This window comes from Dromiciops gliroides, chromosome 3, assembly GCF_019393635.1.
Source record: "Dromiciops gliroides isolate mDroGli1 chromosome 3, mDroGli1.pri, whole genome shotgun sequence".
Taxonomy (NCBI): Eukaryota; Metazoa; Chordata; class Mammalia; order Microbiotheria; family Microbiotheriidae; genus Dromiciops; species Dromiciops gliroides.
In genome coordinates, this window is record NC_057863.1 from 243,745,214 (window position 1) to 243,761,639 (window position 16,426).

General features: G+C 39.2%; 1 protein-coding gene across 3 annotated transcripts in view; it reads right to left on the reverse strand.

The window, feature by feature from the left end:
- Window positions 1-15,633, reverse strand: part of LOC122749647 (regucalcin-like) — a 69,970-nt gene extending 54,337 nt beyond the window's left edge. The window contains exon 1 of one of the 3 annotated variants that reach the window (XM_043996105.1): window positions 15,509-15,633. Coding sequence is in view for 2 of the 3 variants with exons in the window: in XM_043996102.1 (XP_043852037.1) it covers window positions 2,159-2,197 (39 nt within the window). In the remaining variant the exon portion in view is untranslated. Of the gene's footprint in view, window positions 1-2,158; window positions 2,531-15,508 lie in introns of those variants that run through there. The other 2 variants (XM_043996103.1, XM_043996102.1) reach the window with 2 other exon arrangements.
- Window positions 15,634-16,426: the final 793 nt, after the last annotated feature.

The window sequence follows — 16,426 nt, forward strand, 5'->3', positions numbered from 1 at the left end:
TTCACACCTTCGCTGAGGATGTTCTAGATATGTATAAAGATTATTCTCTGAGGGGGCACCTGAGTGGCACAGTGGATAAACACTGGCCCTGGATTCAGGAGGAGCTGAGTTGAAATCCATCCCCAGACATTTGACATTTACTAGCTGTGTGATCCTGGGCAAGTTACTTAACCCTTATTGTCCTGCCCCCCCCCAATAAAAAAAAGATTATTCTCTGAAAAATTTTGGAGAGATGGGAAAGCAGGAATATGGGTCATTTCCTCAATCACCTTTTCCAGTAATAATATAGTCTTGTTTTTTCTAAACATTTTTTCTGGGGGGAAATTGTTTTGTATACTTTTCAGGTATCTTGGAAATCAACTCCCCCAAACCCTCAGCATTATGTTGCTTCCAACATGAATCTCTGCTGTGTTGATTTGGTCTGTTACAGTTGCTCTTCCCATTTGTTTTCTTTAATATTATTTTAATTTCCTCATGCAGCACATGAGACACTATGATGTTTAAACATGTCAGGCTGGAATTGCCTCAGTTGTATATGCATTTTTTATACTTTTTTCCAATTTGGTCCTGATTTTATCCTTCCTCTAACTAATTGATATCTCATAAATAGGCAGTTAGTTGGGAAATGACTCTCACATCAATAACCAGTGATTCCCTGTCTGTTAGAGTATGTTCATCACATTGGTCACCAGTCATTTTCTATCTTTTAGAATATATTCATTTTTTTGATGTGTTTTTATTTGGTGCACAGCTCATCCAGCATTTCCTAACTTGCTTCAAAGAAAGTACTCAGGATACATAAGTAGGAGGTTTCTCTACAGTCTTCTGACCATAAAAAGGGAATAATAACTCACTTTAGGGTTTATAGAATAAATACACAGGGGATGGGGAAAAACACCCTCCTTTGGAATGAAGGTTGTCCTTCCAAGAGGAATCCAGAAACCTTACATTTGTAATAAACTTTACTTTTATAGACAGTCAGCCCTAGGACATATTTGAAGTAGAAATTAAGCCAATTTTTAAGAAGAAAAAAAAAGTCAAATTGGCAGTCTCACTCAGACATCTCCTGTAAACCTCTGCCAAAATTTTTTTATCCAAATGGTATTATTACAATGTTAAATATAATAACACCTTACATTTATATGGTCTTTTATGGTAACAAAGTGCTTTATAAACATTACCTTATTTGAGCCTTACAACAACCCTGTGAAGGTAGGCAGTGCAGATTATTTTCTCCATGTTTTAGAAGAAGACCCTGAAACTCAGAGAGGCTTATTAAGTGATTCGATGGAAAGTATGCTGCATTTGGGGAAAAAAATATAGGTTCATATATCAGTATTGTCATTTACTACCTGTGTGACTTTAAGCAAATCACTTATGGTTGGGCTTCTTCCCTGGGTCTCAGTTTCCTTATCTGTAAAATCTATTTTAAAAAATGAGGGAGATTGGATGGGATAACCCTGGAAGTGCCCTCCAACTCCCAATCTAGGATACTTCACTTTCCTAAAACCACATTAAGTGGTTATTAAGTGGAAGGCAGGACCCAAACCCAAATCTAAGGCTTTTTCCAGTAAACCATATTAAAAAATAATAACCAAGCTTTCGGATTTGAAATCTTCCCCAGATTTTTTTTTTAAACCAGGTTTTGAAAAAAAAATTTTTTTTGATTGACTAGAAACTCAGGCTGGGTGAGCATATTTTTAAATCACCCTGATGATTTTATTTATTGTTTCCTCTGATCGTTAACATTCGCATAACACTTTACGGAAAAGAACTTTATAGGTATGTCATTTGATGGTGGCAAAAACTCTGTGAGGTAGATGCTATTATTATCATTATCTCCACTTTACAAATGAGAAAACTGGGGCTGAGAAAGGTTAAGAGATTTGCCAAGAGTCACAGAGGTAGGAAAGGTGAGAAGCCAGGTTTGATCTCAGGTCTTCTGGACTCCCGAGTTCAACATTCTAACCACTTCCCTACCTAGTTACTCTTTTATACCCAAACAAATAAAGGAGCAGTGATTTTGCTAGTCTATGGAAACTCCCTCCACCAACACAGATAGCAACTGATCTATGACTTAAGTAGAAAAATCCTACAGCATCCCCGTGGTGTGCTGAGAGGTTAAGCTCATATGGAGTATGAGGTATGGGATTCGAACCTTGCCTTCCTGAAGTTCGTTTTTCCCCCGTTGCAGCATTGTAAATGCAGAGATCTATGCCATTAGCTTCTTTTTTAAAAAAAATCCTTCCCAGCATTCTCCATGATAATGTTCTGTTACCTGCATTTTCTTGAGTGGTCGGAGCCTGATGAAATCCGCTGAAATCGCTACCCAGGCAGCCTAAGTAAGTAATGCTGCCCAGGCCTGGGCGGTACCATGTGCACCTCTCCTGATTGCCTCTCTATCAGTAATAAAACTGTAACTCATAATTACGGTTTCGGGAGGAATTAACCAACGTGTACAATTTGACAGCCTGTCACTTGAAGATTACCAGTACTTCATCTCCTTCCATAATAAAGAGTCTTTTAAGGCGAAGCCTTCCTAGAGTGGGGAGAAGCCACTTAGCGGAATAATTGCCACACTCTGTTGTCATGGTAACTGATCCACTTTAATAGAGAAGAGTGTGTGTGTGTTTAGAGGTGGAGGAGGTGCGGGTGAACTTCATCTGAACTCTGGAGTATCTTTTAAAGAAAAACCTTCCTCTTAGGCACTTTTACTGTTGAAACTATCCGCTACCTCTCCGCCATTCCCAGCAGCTAGCCCAATCCATATCCAGCTAGGAATTGCTTCTCCCCGCTCCCCCCCCCCCCCCGCCCCAACCATTTCACTTTATTGTAATATTTTATTTTTTCCAATTACATGTAAAAACAATTTTTACATTTTAAAAAAAATTTTGTTTCAAATTCTCTCCCTCCTTCCTTTCTCCCCTCATTGAGAAGGCAAGCAATTTGATATAGGTTATACATATGCAGTCCTGCAAAACATTTCCATATTACTCATGTTGTGAAAGAAAACACAGATTAAAAATGAAAAAATTAAAAACAAACCCAAGAAAAATAAAGTTTTTGTTTGTTTTTTTGTAAAGTATGCTTCAATCTACATTTGGACTCCATCAGTTCTTTCTCTGGAAGCTAATAACATTTTTTATTATATGTTCTCTGGAGGTTGTCTTAGATCACCATATTACTGAGGAATAGCTAAGTTATTCACAATTGATCATAGCAAGGTCAGACTATGCTTTAAGGAAATCACTTTACTAGCTGGGGTGGAGGATGAATTGGAGAAGTCTTGTGGTTGTATCATTTCAGTCATAGCCGACTCTTATGATCCCATTTTGGGGTTTTCTTGGCAAAGATACTGGAATGGTTTACCATTTCCTCTTCCAGATTATTTTACAGATGAGAAACTAAAGCAAACAAATCAAGTGCTAATAAGTGTCTGAGTATGGATTTGAACTCATGATGAACATGGATCTTCTAGGCCTGGCACTCTATCCTCTTCCTGGGACTTAAACTTTTTCCACTCATGACCCCCCTTTTCACTTGAGTTGCCCAATTTTTCATGACTTCCTCCCACATTCAGATACATGACCCCATATAGGGTCCACAGTTTTAGAAACTAGGGTCTATACCACCTACTTGCCCCTAGATTGGAGAGGAGAGAGACCAGTTTGGAGGCCACTTCCATAGTCCACATGGGAGACAATGAGGGTCTATTACTAGGGTGGTAGCAATGTGAATAGAGAGGTAAAGAGGTAAGTCAAGTGGAATAGAAAGAAAAGGTCAAATGGGAGAGATGTTGTGGAAGTAGAAATAACAAGATTTGGCAACTGATTGGATATGGAGGATGTATAAATGCAATGGAGGTGGGAGATGGAATTTTCCCAACAGGTGCTGAGTTCAAGATTAGCCCTGAGGATCCCATGAAGAGGATGAAAACTTGTATAATATGGCATGAAAGTGTGATTGTGTTGGAGACAAGCCCCAGAACTGGCTTCTGTGGGGAGGGTGGGATTCATCTCATCTTTGTATCCTCTAATTGAGTGATCAAGTATTCCTTGGAGTCCTGGGGGGACCCACTTTGGTGACTCCTGATCTGGGGGGGGAAATATGATACTAGAGAAAAGGCACAGAACATGGTGTCAGGGGACCCAGATTTGAACATCACCCCCGAATGCAAGCTCTGAGATTCCAGGCAATTCACTTAGTCTCTTTGATTCTGTTTGGTTTTTTTTTTTTAATTTGTAATCTGTGCTACCTGCCTCAGGTGACTGTTGTCAGGAGAGGAAGAAGCAGCTTTGAAAAATCATAAAGCACTCTAGAAATACAAGTAACATTATTATTTTATAGATGAAAAGTGAGGGCCCAGTGAAGTGGCTTGCAGCATAAGGACATGTGTAAACAGCAGAACTACGATTAAAACGTGGGTCTTTTAGGGTCAAATCCAGCGAAGGTTAGGGAGAAATGTATCCAGATGTTGTGTTGGTATTAGAATGATGGAATTCAATTAAACACAAATCTGTTAAGTTCCTGCTGTGTGCAAAACCTTGTGCTACTGTCACTGGGATAGATATAGATTTGTTAAGAAATAGTTCTTGCTTTCATAGAGCTTATAATAGAGAGATAAGTAGGTAGTACTGTGACCATACACATGAAATATAAGCCACTGCAGCTCAGATATTGGTTGTCTGTACTACTTTGGAGCCCAGAAGAAACCCCACTTTTCCTAATCTTAAGGGGAGGGTGATATTTACATACCATCAGCATCTTAGGTTCCCTCCTACCATACATAAAAGATCATCCCTAATAGCTATTTTTATCAAGGTAAACAGTAAACAGAAATTGGGAAAGTTATACAGATTAGAATGGACCGAAGAATAAATACTTTTGTTCTGTTTGGGGTTTTGGGGGGGGGTTTGCAGGGCAATGAGGGTTAAGTGACTTGCCCAAGGTCACACAGCCAGCAAGTGTCAAGTGTCTGAGGCCGGAGAGAATAAATACTTTTTTACAAGAGAAAAGGAGACCTTTGGCTGGGAGCAAGAAGCTCCCAAGGAGAAAAAACAATTTCACCATGGGGAGTTTACTCTTAAAAGTCTCTAGGGTTATGAGCATTGAAAGTCAAAGAACATGCTGGAGGCGGGAGGCTGGCTTCCCCTACATGTCAGCAATTCTGAGGGCTCTTAATAGTCTGCCTCCTAGCTTCCCCAGCTTTTTTCAGTTCTCAGCTAAAGTTTCACCTTATAAAAGAAGTCTTCCTCAATCCCCTTTAACTCTCCCCCCTGTTGATTATCTCCACTTTATCCTGTCTACCTCTTGTTTGTACACAGTTGTTGGCTGGATGTCTCCCCCATTAGAGTGTGAGCTCTGTGACAGCAGGGTCTTTGAACTTTCTTTGTATACTCAGCATTTAGCACAGTGCCTGGCACATAGTAGGCACTTAATGCTAGTAGACTGACTCTCTGAATAATCTCTCTAAAGTTCCTTCTTCAGAGTCTCTCAGTCAATGAAGGGTTGTGTGTCCTTACACATACACAATACAGTTATCCCTTTCAGATCACAGGGCTTAGGGGCATGGTAATCTCAAAAATATGCATAAAATTTTTGGCCCACCCTTTGTACCAGGGGTCTGAATTATGGTATTAAAAGATAAAATATGTTGATATTATATAATACCATACATATGTTATGCATTTCTGAGCTTCTAACTTTTTCTGTGTCATCATGTGTCATCTGCAGTTTCCACAAAACTCCCCCCAAATTCCCATTTAATTTCTTATGCTGTCCCTGATATATAGAAACCACAATGAAGAAAATCAAGATGTGGAAGCGGACAGTTCAGGATCAGAGCTGTCCTTTTAGGGACTACTTCTCCTGAGTAGGGAGGAGGAGGTGCTACATATATTTTGTAGCATAATAAAGAGCTTGTTGGCCTCAAAGCCAGAAAGACCTTCTGCATCTGACACATGCTAACTGTGCAGCCCTTTTAAATAGATTTTTTTTTTAATTCTAGAATTCAAATGCCTTTTAAATAGAAACTGGCATCTGCTGATAGCAGCGTGTGTTCAAGGCAAATTCTCAATAACTACAGAGTAATATTAGTGTGCCTAGAGAAGCATTTTCCCCCTCGCTGATGCTTTATTCTGTGGGTATTGTATGTAGCCGCAAGAATAAAATATTGGAGAACAGGAAGGATAAGCCTGTGGTAAATGTTCCTCATAAAAATGAACCTTGGGGGCAGCTAGGTGGTGCAGTGAATAGAGCACCAGCCCTGGAGTCAAGAGAACCAGAGTTCAAATCTGACCTCACACACTTGACACTTACTAGCTGTGTGACCTTGGGCAAGTCTCTTAACCCAATTGCCTCACCAAAAAACAACAACAACAAGAACAAAAACACAACAAAATAAAAATGAACCTTGGTCTGAGAAGACATGATATAGAACACGAAGCCCTCAGACTCTCAGATGGCAAGCTTCAACTGTTATAAAAAGTCTAAGCTGTTGACTCCCTTCCAGTCCTCATTGTTCCCCAGGGGAATACCAGGAAGGGCCTCTCTGTGCAATCATGAACCCTCCTAGGTAGGCTCCATGTGCCAAGGGAGCTAAGGGGAGCTTTTTGTGCTCAGTTGTGTCCTCAAGAATCATTGCAGCTAATAGAAATACTGACTCAGACCAACACATAATGAAAAAACACAGTCAGTGACCCTAAAACAAGTGCATTGGATTACAAAAACAACAACAAATTAAGCCCTTTTTAAGTGATTAAGAATACGTAGTTAAGTAGGGATAGGAATTAGACCTATGATTTCATTCAAACAGGGAACTCCCAGGTGAGGAAATCTCTCCACCAATAAAGGTAAGTACCTCTTTCTGCACCTTATGGTCTTAAAGAGGTGTTCAGCATTGTACATAGTAACAGCAACATTGTGTGATGATCATCTGTGATAGACTTAGCCCTTGTCAGCAATACAATGATCCAAGACAATTCCAAAGGACTCATGATGTCCAATGTTCTCCACATCCAGAAAAAGAACTGTGGGATCTCAGTGCAGACCAAACCATACTATTTTCCCTTTTTTTTTCTTTCTTGAGGTTTTTCCCTTTTGTTCTGATTCTTCTTTTACAACATAACTAATGTAGAAATGTGTTCAATGTGATTGTACGTGTATAACCTATTCAGATTGCTTGCCATCTTGGGGAGGGGGAAAGGAAGGGAGGGAGGGAGAAAACTTTGGAACTCAAAATCTCAAAACCAAAATGAATGTTGACAATTGTTATGGGGTTAGCATTAAAGTTTAAATTGGTCAGCTAAACTAAAGGACACGGGTCCAGGGTAACTCTCCTTGAGAAGCTAAAGGACAGACACACCTTGAGAAGCAAGTGAGGTAAGCCTATGGCTTCTGCCTGGGTGGCACCAAAGGGACAGAGATGGCTCCAGAGATCAGAGCAGCCACCCCTTGCCTGACTTCTCCCAGCCCCCCCCCCAATAAAGGCTCAGGTGATCACCCCATCTACCATCTAGAAAAGCTATGGCCTTTCTCCTGTTCAAGGAGATTGGTATCTCAGAGAATTGTCTCTGTGCCATCTTTAAAGACTCCTTTCAAAGTCTCCTTTCTCTAGCACTTAAATAAAAGATTATTTTATTCTAATTGGATTTGTATGTGAGAAGGTGTAATTCTTTTTGTTGTTGTTGTTTTGTTTTTTGTTAGGCAATTGGGGTTAAGTGACTTGCCCAGGGTCATACAGGTAGTAAGTGTCTGAGGTCGGATTTGAACTCAGGTCCTCCTGAATCCAGGGCTGGTGCTCTATCCACTGCACCACCTAGCTGCCCCAGGTGTAGTTGTTTAAAGACGAATACCTAAGGACCCATACCAACCATTTCCCCCATGACAACAATTATCTTTCCATGTAACTGGAAAAAAATACTATTAAGATTGAAAAAAAAATGAAGAGGTGTTCAAAACACCTTGAGGTTAACTCACTTGCTTGCCTAAATGTGTCAGAGGTAGGATGTGAGCTTTCTATCCACTATATCAATAGATAGATAGACAGACAGATAGATGGGCAGAGATAAAGATGAGAGATGGATGAGAGAGAAAGCTATAGGGAGATAGAGAGATAGATGATAAGATAGGTAGATAGATAGATAGATGATAGATAGATAGATGAGAGAGAGAGAGAGAGAGAGAGAGAGAGAGAGAGAGATACAGTATTCTGTCCCAAAAGCCTTACTGCACTTTTAAGTTTTAGTAGCTTAAAAATGCTCTAAGACTTTTTGGGACAACCTATATAAATATAAACACATATACTTATATATAGGTGACAAGTAATCAGGAATTAATCATTTCTAAGACAATTCCAAAGGATTCATGATGGCAAATGCTCTCCACATCCAGAAAAAGAACTGTGGGATCTGAATGCAGATTAAACTATACTATTTTCACTTTTGTTGTTGTTTTTTTCTCTCTTGAGGTTTTTCCCTTTTGTTCTGATTCTTCTTTCACAACATGGTTAATATAGAAATATGTTCTGCATGATTGTACTGTATAAACCTATATCAGATTGCTTGCTCTCTTGGGGAGGGGAGGGGAGGGGAGGGAGGTAGGGAGAAAAATTGAGAACTCAAAATCTTACAAAAGTGAATGTTGAAAACTATCTTTACATGTAATTAGAAAAAAATAAAATAAAATACTATTTGAAGAAAAGAATTAATCATTGGAATTGTATATTAGAAACAATCCCCAAGAGCCTAGCTTCTTAAACTGTGAGTTATGACCCCATATGGGGTCACATAACTGAATGTGGGGGCTGTGAAAAATTTGGCAACAGTAAAAGGTTATGAATACCTATGTTATATACCTATAGAGCTGGGTTCGCATAAAAATTTCTAAGGCAAAAAAGGGGTCCCAAGTGGAAAAAAGTTTAAAAAGTTCTCCCCAAGAGGATGTACATAGGATTTTAAAGTAGAATAGGCCTTGAAGAATATCCAGTCCAATTCTTTCAGTGAGATGATTCAATTAATAAATTGTCTGGGAAGAGAAAATTTCTAGTCTCATTTCACGTTTCTCTTCCAAACATGCTATACTCCCTTTAGCCAAACTAGATGAGTCTGTTCCCTGAATATACCCTGTGTTTCCTTATCTCTGGAGACCCCTTCCTAGCCCCTCCCATACAATCTTTCCTGACCCCTATTGTCTTGCCAAATGTTACCTCTCTTGGAAATTGTTTCCTGGTTCACTTTGGTTGCTAATGATTTCCCACTTATCCCCATGCTCACCTAGCAATTGTTTTGGATCCCCTCTAAGGCACTTGAATCATATTATTTTAAGTTATAACTTCCTTAAGAAGGGGTCTTTCTCATGGCTATTTTTGTATCACTAGAGTCCAGCATAACACCCTGAAAATAACAGATACAGCTCTATTCAATTCAATAACCATTTATTAAACATATAGGAACAAAAATCACGTTAGTATGAAGTTAATTCAATATTGAGCTCCTGCTAGGATGCGTGGCACTGAATGAAATATAATAGAAGTAGAAGACAGAGTCCATGCCCTCCACCATTTCCTTCTAGTTGTCACACAGACAGAAGATAATTAGTAACATGCTTATCAGTGATGTTAAAGTCTGAAATTTCACCATTAGAGTTTTTATTCCTTTAAGATAAGACATCTAGGGGGCAGCTAGGTGGCACAGTGGATAAAGCCCCAGCCCTGGATTCAGGAAGACCTGAGTTCAAATCTAACCTCAGACACTTGACACTTACTAGCTGTGTGTCCCTGGGCAAGTCACTTAACCCTCTTTGCCCTACCAAAAAAAAAAAAAAAGACGAGATCTAAAGTCACCTGGGAGCTCTGGAATTTGGCTATAAAATTCCTGGGAGTTTTCATTTCCAGATCTCTTTCAGGAGGTGATGGGTGGATTCTTTCAATTTCTATTTTACCTTCTTCTAGAACATCAGGGCAATTTTCCCTCACAATTTATTGGAAGATGATGTCTAGGTTCTTTTTCTGATCATGGTTTTCAGGTAGTCCAATAATTTTCACACTTTCTCTCCTGGATCTATTTTCCAAGTCAGTTGTTTTTTCCAATGAGATATTTCACATTGCCTTCTATTTTTTCATTCTTTTGGCTTTGCTTTATTGTTTCTTGATTTCTCATAAAGTCATTAGCTTCCATTTGCTCAATCCCAACTTTTAAAGAGTTATTTTCTTCAGTGAGCTTTTGTACCTCCTTTTCCATGTGGCCAATTCAGCTTTTCAAGGCATTCTTTTCATCATTGATTTTTTGTACCTCTTTTACCATTTGGCCTAGTCTGTTTTTTAAGGTGTTATTTTCTTTAGTATTTTTTGGTGTCTCCTTTACCAAGTTGCTGACTTTTTTTTTTCATGCTTTTCTTGCATCACTCTCATTTCTCTTTCCATTTTTTCCTCTTCCTCTCTTACTTTATTTTCAAAATCTTTTTTGGGCACTTCTATGGCCTGAGACCAATTCATATTTTTTCTTGGAAGTGCTGGATGTAGGAGCTTTGAGTTTGTTATCTTCTGAGAGTGTATTCTGATCTTCCTTGTTACCATAGAAACTTTCTATGGTCTGAATTTGTTTTCTATTTGTTCTTTTTCCCAGGCTATTTCTTGACTTTTAACTCTTTCTTAATGTAGGGTACTGCTTTCAGAGTGGAGGGTGCACTGTCCCAAGCTTCAGGGGTTTTATGCAGCTGTTTTCAGAGATACTTCTAGGAATTTATAAGTTTTTAATTCTTCCAAGGTGGTATGATTTAAGGAGAGGTATGTTTACTATTCTCCTGAGCTGTACTTTGGTCTGCAAGCAGCCACAGGACTGCTTTTCTCCCCTGGAACTATAAATAGAGTCCTGCTTCACTGTGGCTACAAGCTCTGATGTGCTTGTGCTTCTCCTCCACCTGGGAATACCACCCAAAATTGTGACCTGGATCTGAGTATGGGCAAAACAACAGAGTCCTGCCTCATTGCTACCAAAGAGACCCCTATAATCTTCTTCTGGCCAGTTGTTCGACCCCCTTACTGTCTGTGGGGTAAGAATTCCAGAATCAGTTGCTGCTGCTGCTGCTGCTGCTGATTCAGTCTCCCAAGGCCTGTTACTTATTTGCTGGGGCTGGAGCTGGGTCTGCATAGGCATAGCCTGAGCTGGGCTGTGCTCCACTCTCACCGTGGTACAACAGACCTTTTCTGCTGACCTTCTAAGTTGTCTATGGCTGGAAAATTCTTTCACCCCATCTTTTTGTGGGTTCTGCTGCTCCAGGAATTGTCTTATGACATTATTTTAAGGTATTTGGAGGGGTCTTGGGGAGAGCTAAGGCAAGTCACTGACTTTCCTCCATCTTGACTCTGTCCCCCCCCCCCAATGATTCTTTTCTTGAAGTATTCATGTCATACAGGAGGCTTCTGGGTAGTATATAAACCCTTGGTTTTCATTCCTTAGTCCTGATTCATGTTTTCTAATACACATCTTGCCATTCTTACCTATTCCCACCTTTGCATTGATGTGACCAAGTATCAAAGTATATGTTGATTGAATTTGGAGGCACTCACTGAATTCTTTGTAGAATTTCAGTATCTCTTCATTCACTGCTGTGATGTTACATAAGCTGCAACTGTTTTCATGGTTGGCTTTTTTCCTAATACTTTTCATGAGCATCACAATACAAGCTGACCAAATGCCCAAGAAATGTTTCTTGTTGTCACCTCTTCTGATTCCTTATGTCCTTTCCAAAGAGAATCTGTCATCCTTTCATTTAGCTGATAGATCTTTTTTTCCTTCTGGTTTCTTTTAGAGTTTAACCCTCTTTTGAGGTTCATGTGAAACCCACTCCCCCTAGTCCTTCCTCCATACTTGTATACTCTTCATATACATCCCAATAATGAGAAATAGTTCTAACGCCCTTCCTCTTCATTTCTCCCCTAGTGTATTCTATTTTCCTTCCTCTCTTAAGGTCAACAAAATGGTGCAAAATGACGACCAATCCCTTTTTGTCAAATCATGGCAAATAAATATAATGTTGTATGGTAAGAAATGATAAATATAAAGAAAAAAAGAAGCATGGGGGAGACAACAAGAAATGATGCAAAGTCAATTCATTTCCCATATTAATTCCTATATAATTCATTTCCTATATTAGTATGTCAAGTTATTAAACAAAGATCCTACAATTAGAGCATACCCAGTTAAGTTAAAGTTTATAGATGACCTTATTGGTTTTGAGTTGTTTTTTAGTCATGTCTAACTTTTCATGACCTCATTTGGGGATTTTCTTGGCAAAGATACTGGAATGGTTTGTAATTTCCCTCTCTGGTTCATTTTATAGATGAAAACACTGAGGCAAAGAGGTATAATGATTGGAGTAATGCCACCTGCTGGAGAGTTACTGTAGGAAAGCTCCGCCATGAGGAAAAGGTGTCTGAGGGCAAGCCATGTGGTCAGGTCCTTGGTGTCAGGAAGTAACATTTTCTCATGGGTAGTGTCTATCAAAGCTACCAGCCAATTAGCTTGGAGCTGTGTGTACATGTGGATGGGATGTTCCTGGTTCCACAGGAGGCTTGTGGGACGAAGAAGGGGCGAGGCTGGCTCTTGTAACGATTGGAATGACGCCACCTGCTGGAGACTTACTGTAGAAGAGTTCCACCCATGAAGCGAAGGTCTTTGAGGGCAAGACCAGGAGTCTTTTCTTTGGCGTCAGGAAGTGATGTGGGCTAGTGGGAGGAGGAAGGAAGAGACTGGTGCTTGGTCTCACACTCTTTCCTTTGGACTCTGGTGGAGAGTGGAGCTAGAAATGTGCTCTCCCTTTAATAGATAGGAATCTAGGCCTTTCTCTCTCTTTACCAAAATTCTTATTCTCCTTAATAAATGCTTAAAAGTCTAACTCTTGCTAAAGCTTATAATTTATTGGCGACCACTCATTGGATATTTTAGACAGACTACCTAGAATTTTAGCCCTTAACATTCTCTCACTCTTTTTCATCAGGACTCTCATGGAGAGTGGAGCAGAAATGCATGCTTCCTGAGATAAATAGCTGAATCTAGGCCTCTTTCTCTCTCTCTTCACCAAATTCTTATTCTCCTTAATAAATGCTTAAAAGTCTAACTCTTGCTAAAGCTTATAATTCATTGGCGACCCCTCATTAGATATTTTAGATAGTATAGCTAGAATTTTACACCCCTTGCACAAGGTTAAGTGACTTGCCCAGGGTCACACAGCTAGTAAGTATCTGAGACCAGATTTGAACTCAGAGGTCCTCCTAATTTCAGGCCCAGTACTCTATCCACTGTGCCACCTAGTTGTCTCCAAAGATGTTCTAAAAACCTATCAAACTTAGCATCCTCTGCTTCCTTTCTTGTCATGCTGCCATCATTACTGCAGAAGTGGAAGGGGGCTATATGGTTCTGGGACTATGGTTTGCCACGGTCAAATGTTTCATTACTGAGTGGTTAGTCTATTGGTGATAAAGCTCTCTGTACTTAACAAGGCTGGTCCTCAGAAAGCAGACATAATCAGTCATAAGACTGTACACAAAGCTTCTAGCTTGGTAGAACCTGTCAAAACTTGTGTTCCATTGACTTAGGCTTCGGGAACAGAGGGTTACCTCCACATCACTATAAGACATCAAAGAATGGCTTTGTGGAGTATAGATAAAGAAATAAGTCCAAAATATATATAAAATAAAAACAAAGTTATTTCAGAGGGCAGTGACGATTAGTGGAAACGAGGAAAGGCCTCTGTTAGGCACAATAATACTAGCAGCACTGATCATTATTACCATCATCATAAGTGGCATTTATGTTATTGTTGTTCAGTCATGATCAACAATTCATGACCCCATTTGGGATTTTTCTTGGCAAAGGTACTGAAGTGGTTTGTCATTTCCTTCTCCAACTCATTTTACAGATGAAAATGAGGCAAATAAGGTTATATAGCTTGCCCAGGGTCACACAGCTAGAAAGAGTTTGAGGCTGGATTTGAACTCATGAAAATGAATCTTCTTGACTCCAGAACTCTATCTGCTGTACCAGCTGGCTACCCTGACATTTATATAATGTTTTGAAGTTTGCAAAGTGCTTTATAAAAATTCTTTTGTTTGAGCCTCGTAACAAACCTGTAAAGCAAATACTATGCATATTTTTATTAGCTCAATTTTACAAATGAGGAAACTGAGACTCAAAGAAATTAAGTGATTTGATCATAGTCATTTAGCAAGAAAATGTCAGTGGTTGGACTTAAACCTAGGTCTTTCTGATTCCAAGTCCAGCACTAAAGCCACTGTTCCTAAATAAGGCAATACTATTTAGTCCAAAAAGAAGAAGAAGAAGAAGAAGAAGAAGAAGAAGAAGAAGAAGAAGAAGAAGAAGAAGAAGAAGAAGAAGAAGAAGAAGAAGAAGAAGAAGGAAAGAAAGAAAGAAAGAAAGAAAGAAAGAAAGAAAGAAAGAAAGAAAGAAAGAAAGAAAGAAAGAAAGAAAGAAAGAAAGAAAGAAAGGAATGCCCAATGTCTACAGGTAGAGGAAATGGTTTTGGTCAGATTTCCTAGTGGCCCTAAAATTATTCTATACAAATGGCTCTACAAATTATGGTATATAAATACAATATGAAATGATTCAAAATGAAGGTCAGCCGAACTCAAATACACCATGACAACAATATAAATGGAGAGAACAACAACAATAAAACTGAATACTCTATAATTATAGTGACCAACCTTGGCCCTGAAGAAGAAATGAAAGGGAAAATTTACCTCCATCCTTCCTTTGCAGAAGCAGGGAACTATGAGTATAGAACATTATACATACTACTGGAGTTGGTTGATGTGTTGATTAGTTTTGCTAAACTGCTTATTTTCCCTTTCTTTTTAATTCTTTGTTATAAGTATAAGTGTCTTTGTAGGGAAAGGGATGTTTTTGGAAATATAGGTGATATAAAAACAAAAGATACCAATAACAACATTATAAAAGATCATTTCACGCAGATATAACTAGCCCTCTCCTCTAAGGTTACTGACATGCAGTCTATGGGAAGAAAAGTGATTACTCCGAGTTTGGGTTAGAGATTGAAACAGACAGGGAATTTTCTCAGGACCTCATTCATGTTTCTTTTTAGAGGAACTTTTTACAATCTCTCTTTCTCCAACTTAACAATAAATTGAAATGATTCTCCTATATACATAGACACAAATTACTCGTACATTTTCTTTATTCCTCACATGATATGGTTCCCAGACCTACCATCATCTTCATTATTCTCTCCCTGGATGGGCTCTAATTGGTTAAAACCCCTCTTCAAGGGCAGTATCCAGAAATGGATACAATATTCCAGCTATGACCTTAACCATCCCAGAGCATACTACAGTGAGACACCATACCTCTATCAATAACCCTTCAAACTCTAAAACTGTGAGGACAGTTTAAAAATGACCAACTAGCCTTTTTGGAGAGAATACAACTGCAGTTGCTATTTACAGCCTGGCATTGGAAGTATTGGCTCTTACCTTGGAAGTATGTGCCAGTAGAAGCTGGATCTGAGTAGAGATTTAAGCTGATATCACTTGGAGAGAGAATAACTTCTGTAGGAGCTGTAAAAAAAGAGAGACTAGATAGAGGCTTTATAGATCAGCAATAGTGTGCTGAAACTCAGAAATGGGGTGTTTCCCTGACAGCTAAACGTTACATCACCATGAGAACTTGTCAGCTGTGGCTTGAGGCTTCTGGCAAATATGCCCTTCCAGACTGAACAGAGAGGGGAGGCTCAAGGATCCAAAAGAAGCCTGCAGGACTGGCACTGTGTAGATTAGGCACCAACAGTTATAGCCAGGATCTCTCTTTCACTGACACATACATTTTGGGGTATCGTGTATGCACCTGAGTGTAGTAGATTCCTGGGCTAAAACAAGGACTGGTCCTTAGCTATTCTAGTTCCAGAGGTGAAGTAATCCCATCACCTCAGCCTAGTGAATTCACCCCTCCTACACTATCAGCTATCATTGAAGCCCCAAGGGGGTTAGGTGAGTAGTGTTCTGGCTATCTGATATCATCATAGTAAATGAGCTGATTTCTAGTTTAGCTTTCTGGCTTATTATTGTATTTATTACACCCAATTCAGTGGGTCTATAAAATTAGCTTCCACTTATTTCTCTGTTATTTGACATAGTTGTACCTGTGGTTTGTATCTGTGACTTTTACATTTGTAATTCAGAACCAATAAATTGTCACCACTAAGTAAAAAGAAACAAACAAACAAAAAAACCCAAACTACAATAAAAATATGGTGAATGTTTGCCCTTGTGCCATGCAATTTCCCATAAATCTCTGTATATTATTTCTCTACCTGGTTATCCAGCTATACCAGTAGCCCAATCATATTATGAGACACCAAGAAATTCTGTTGGAATAGTCACCTTTTGCTGGGT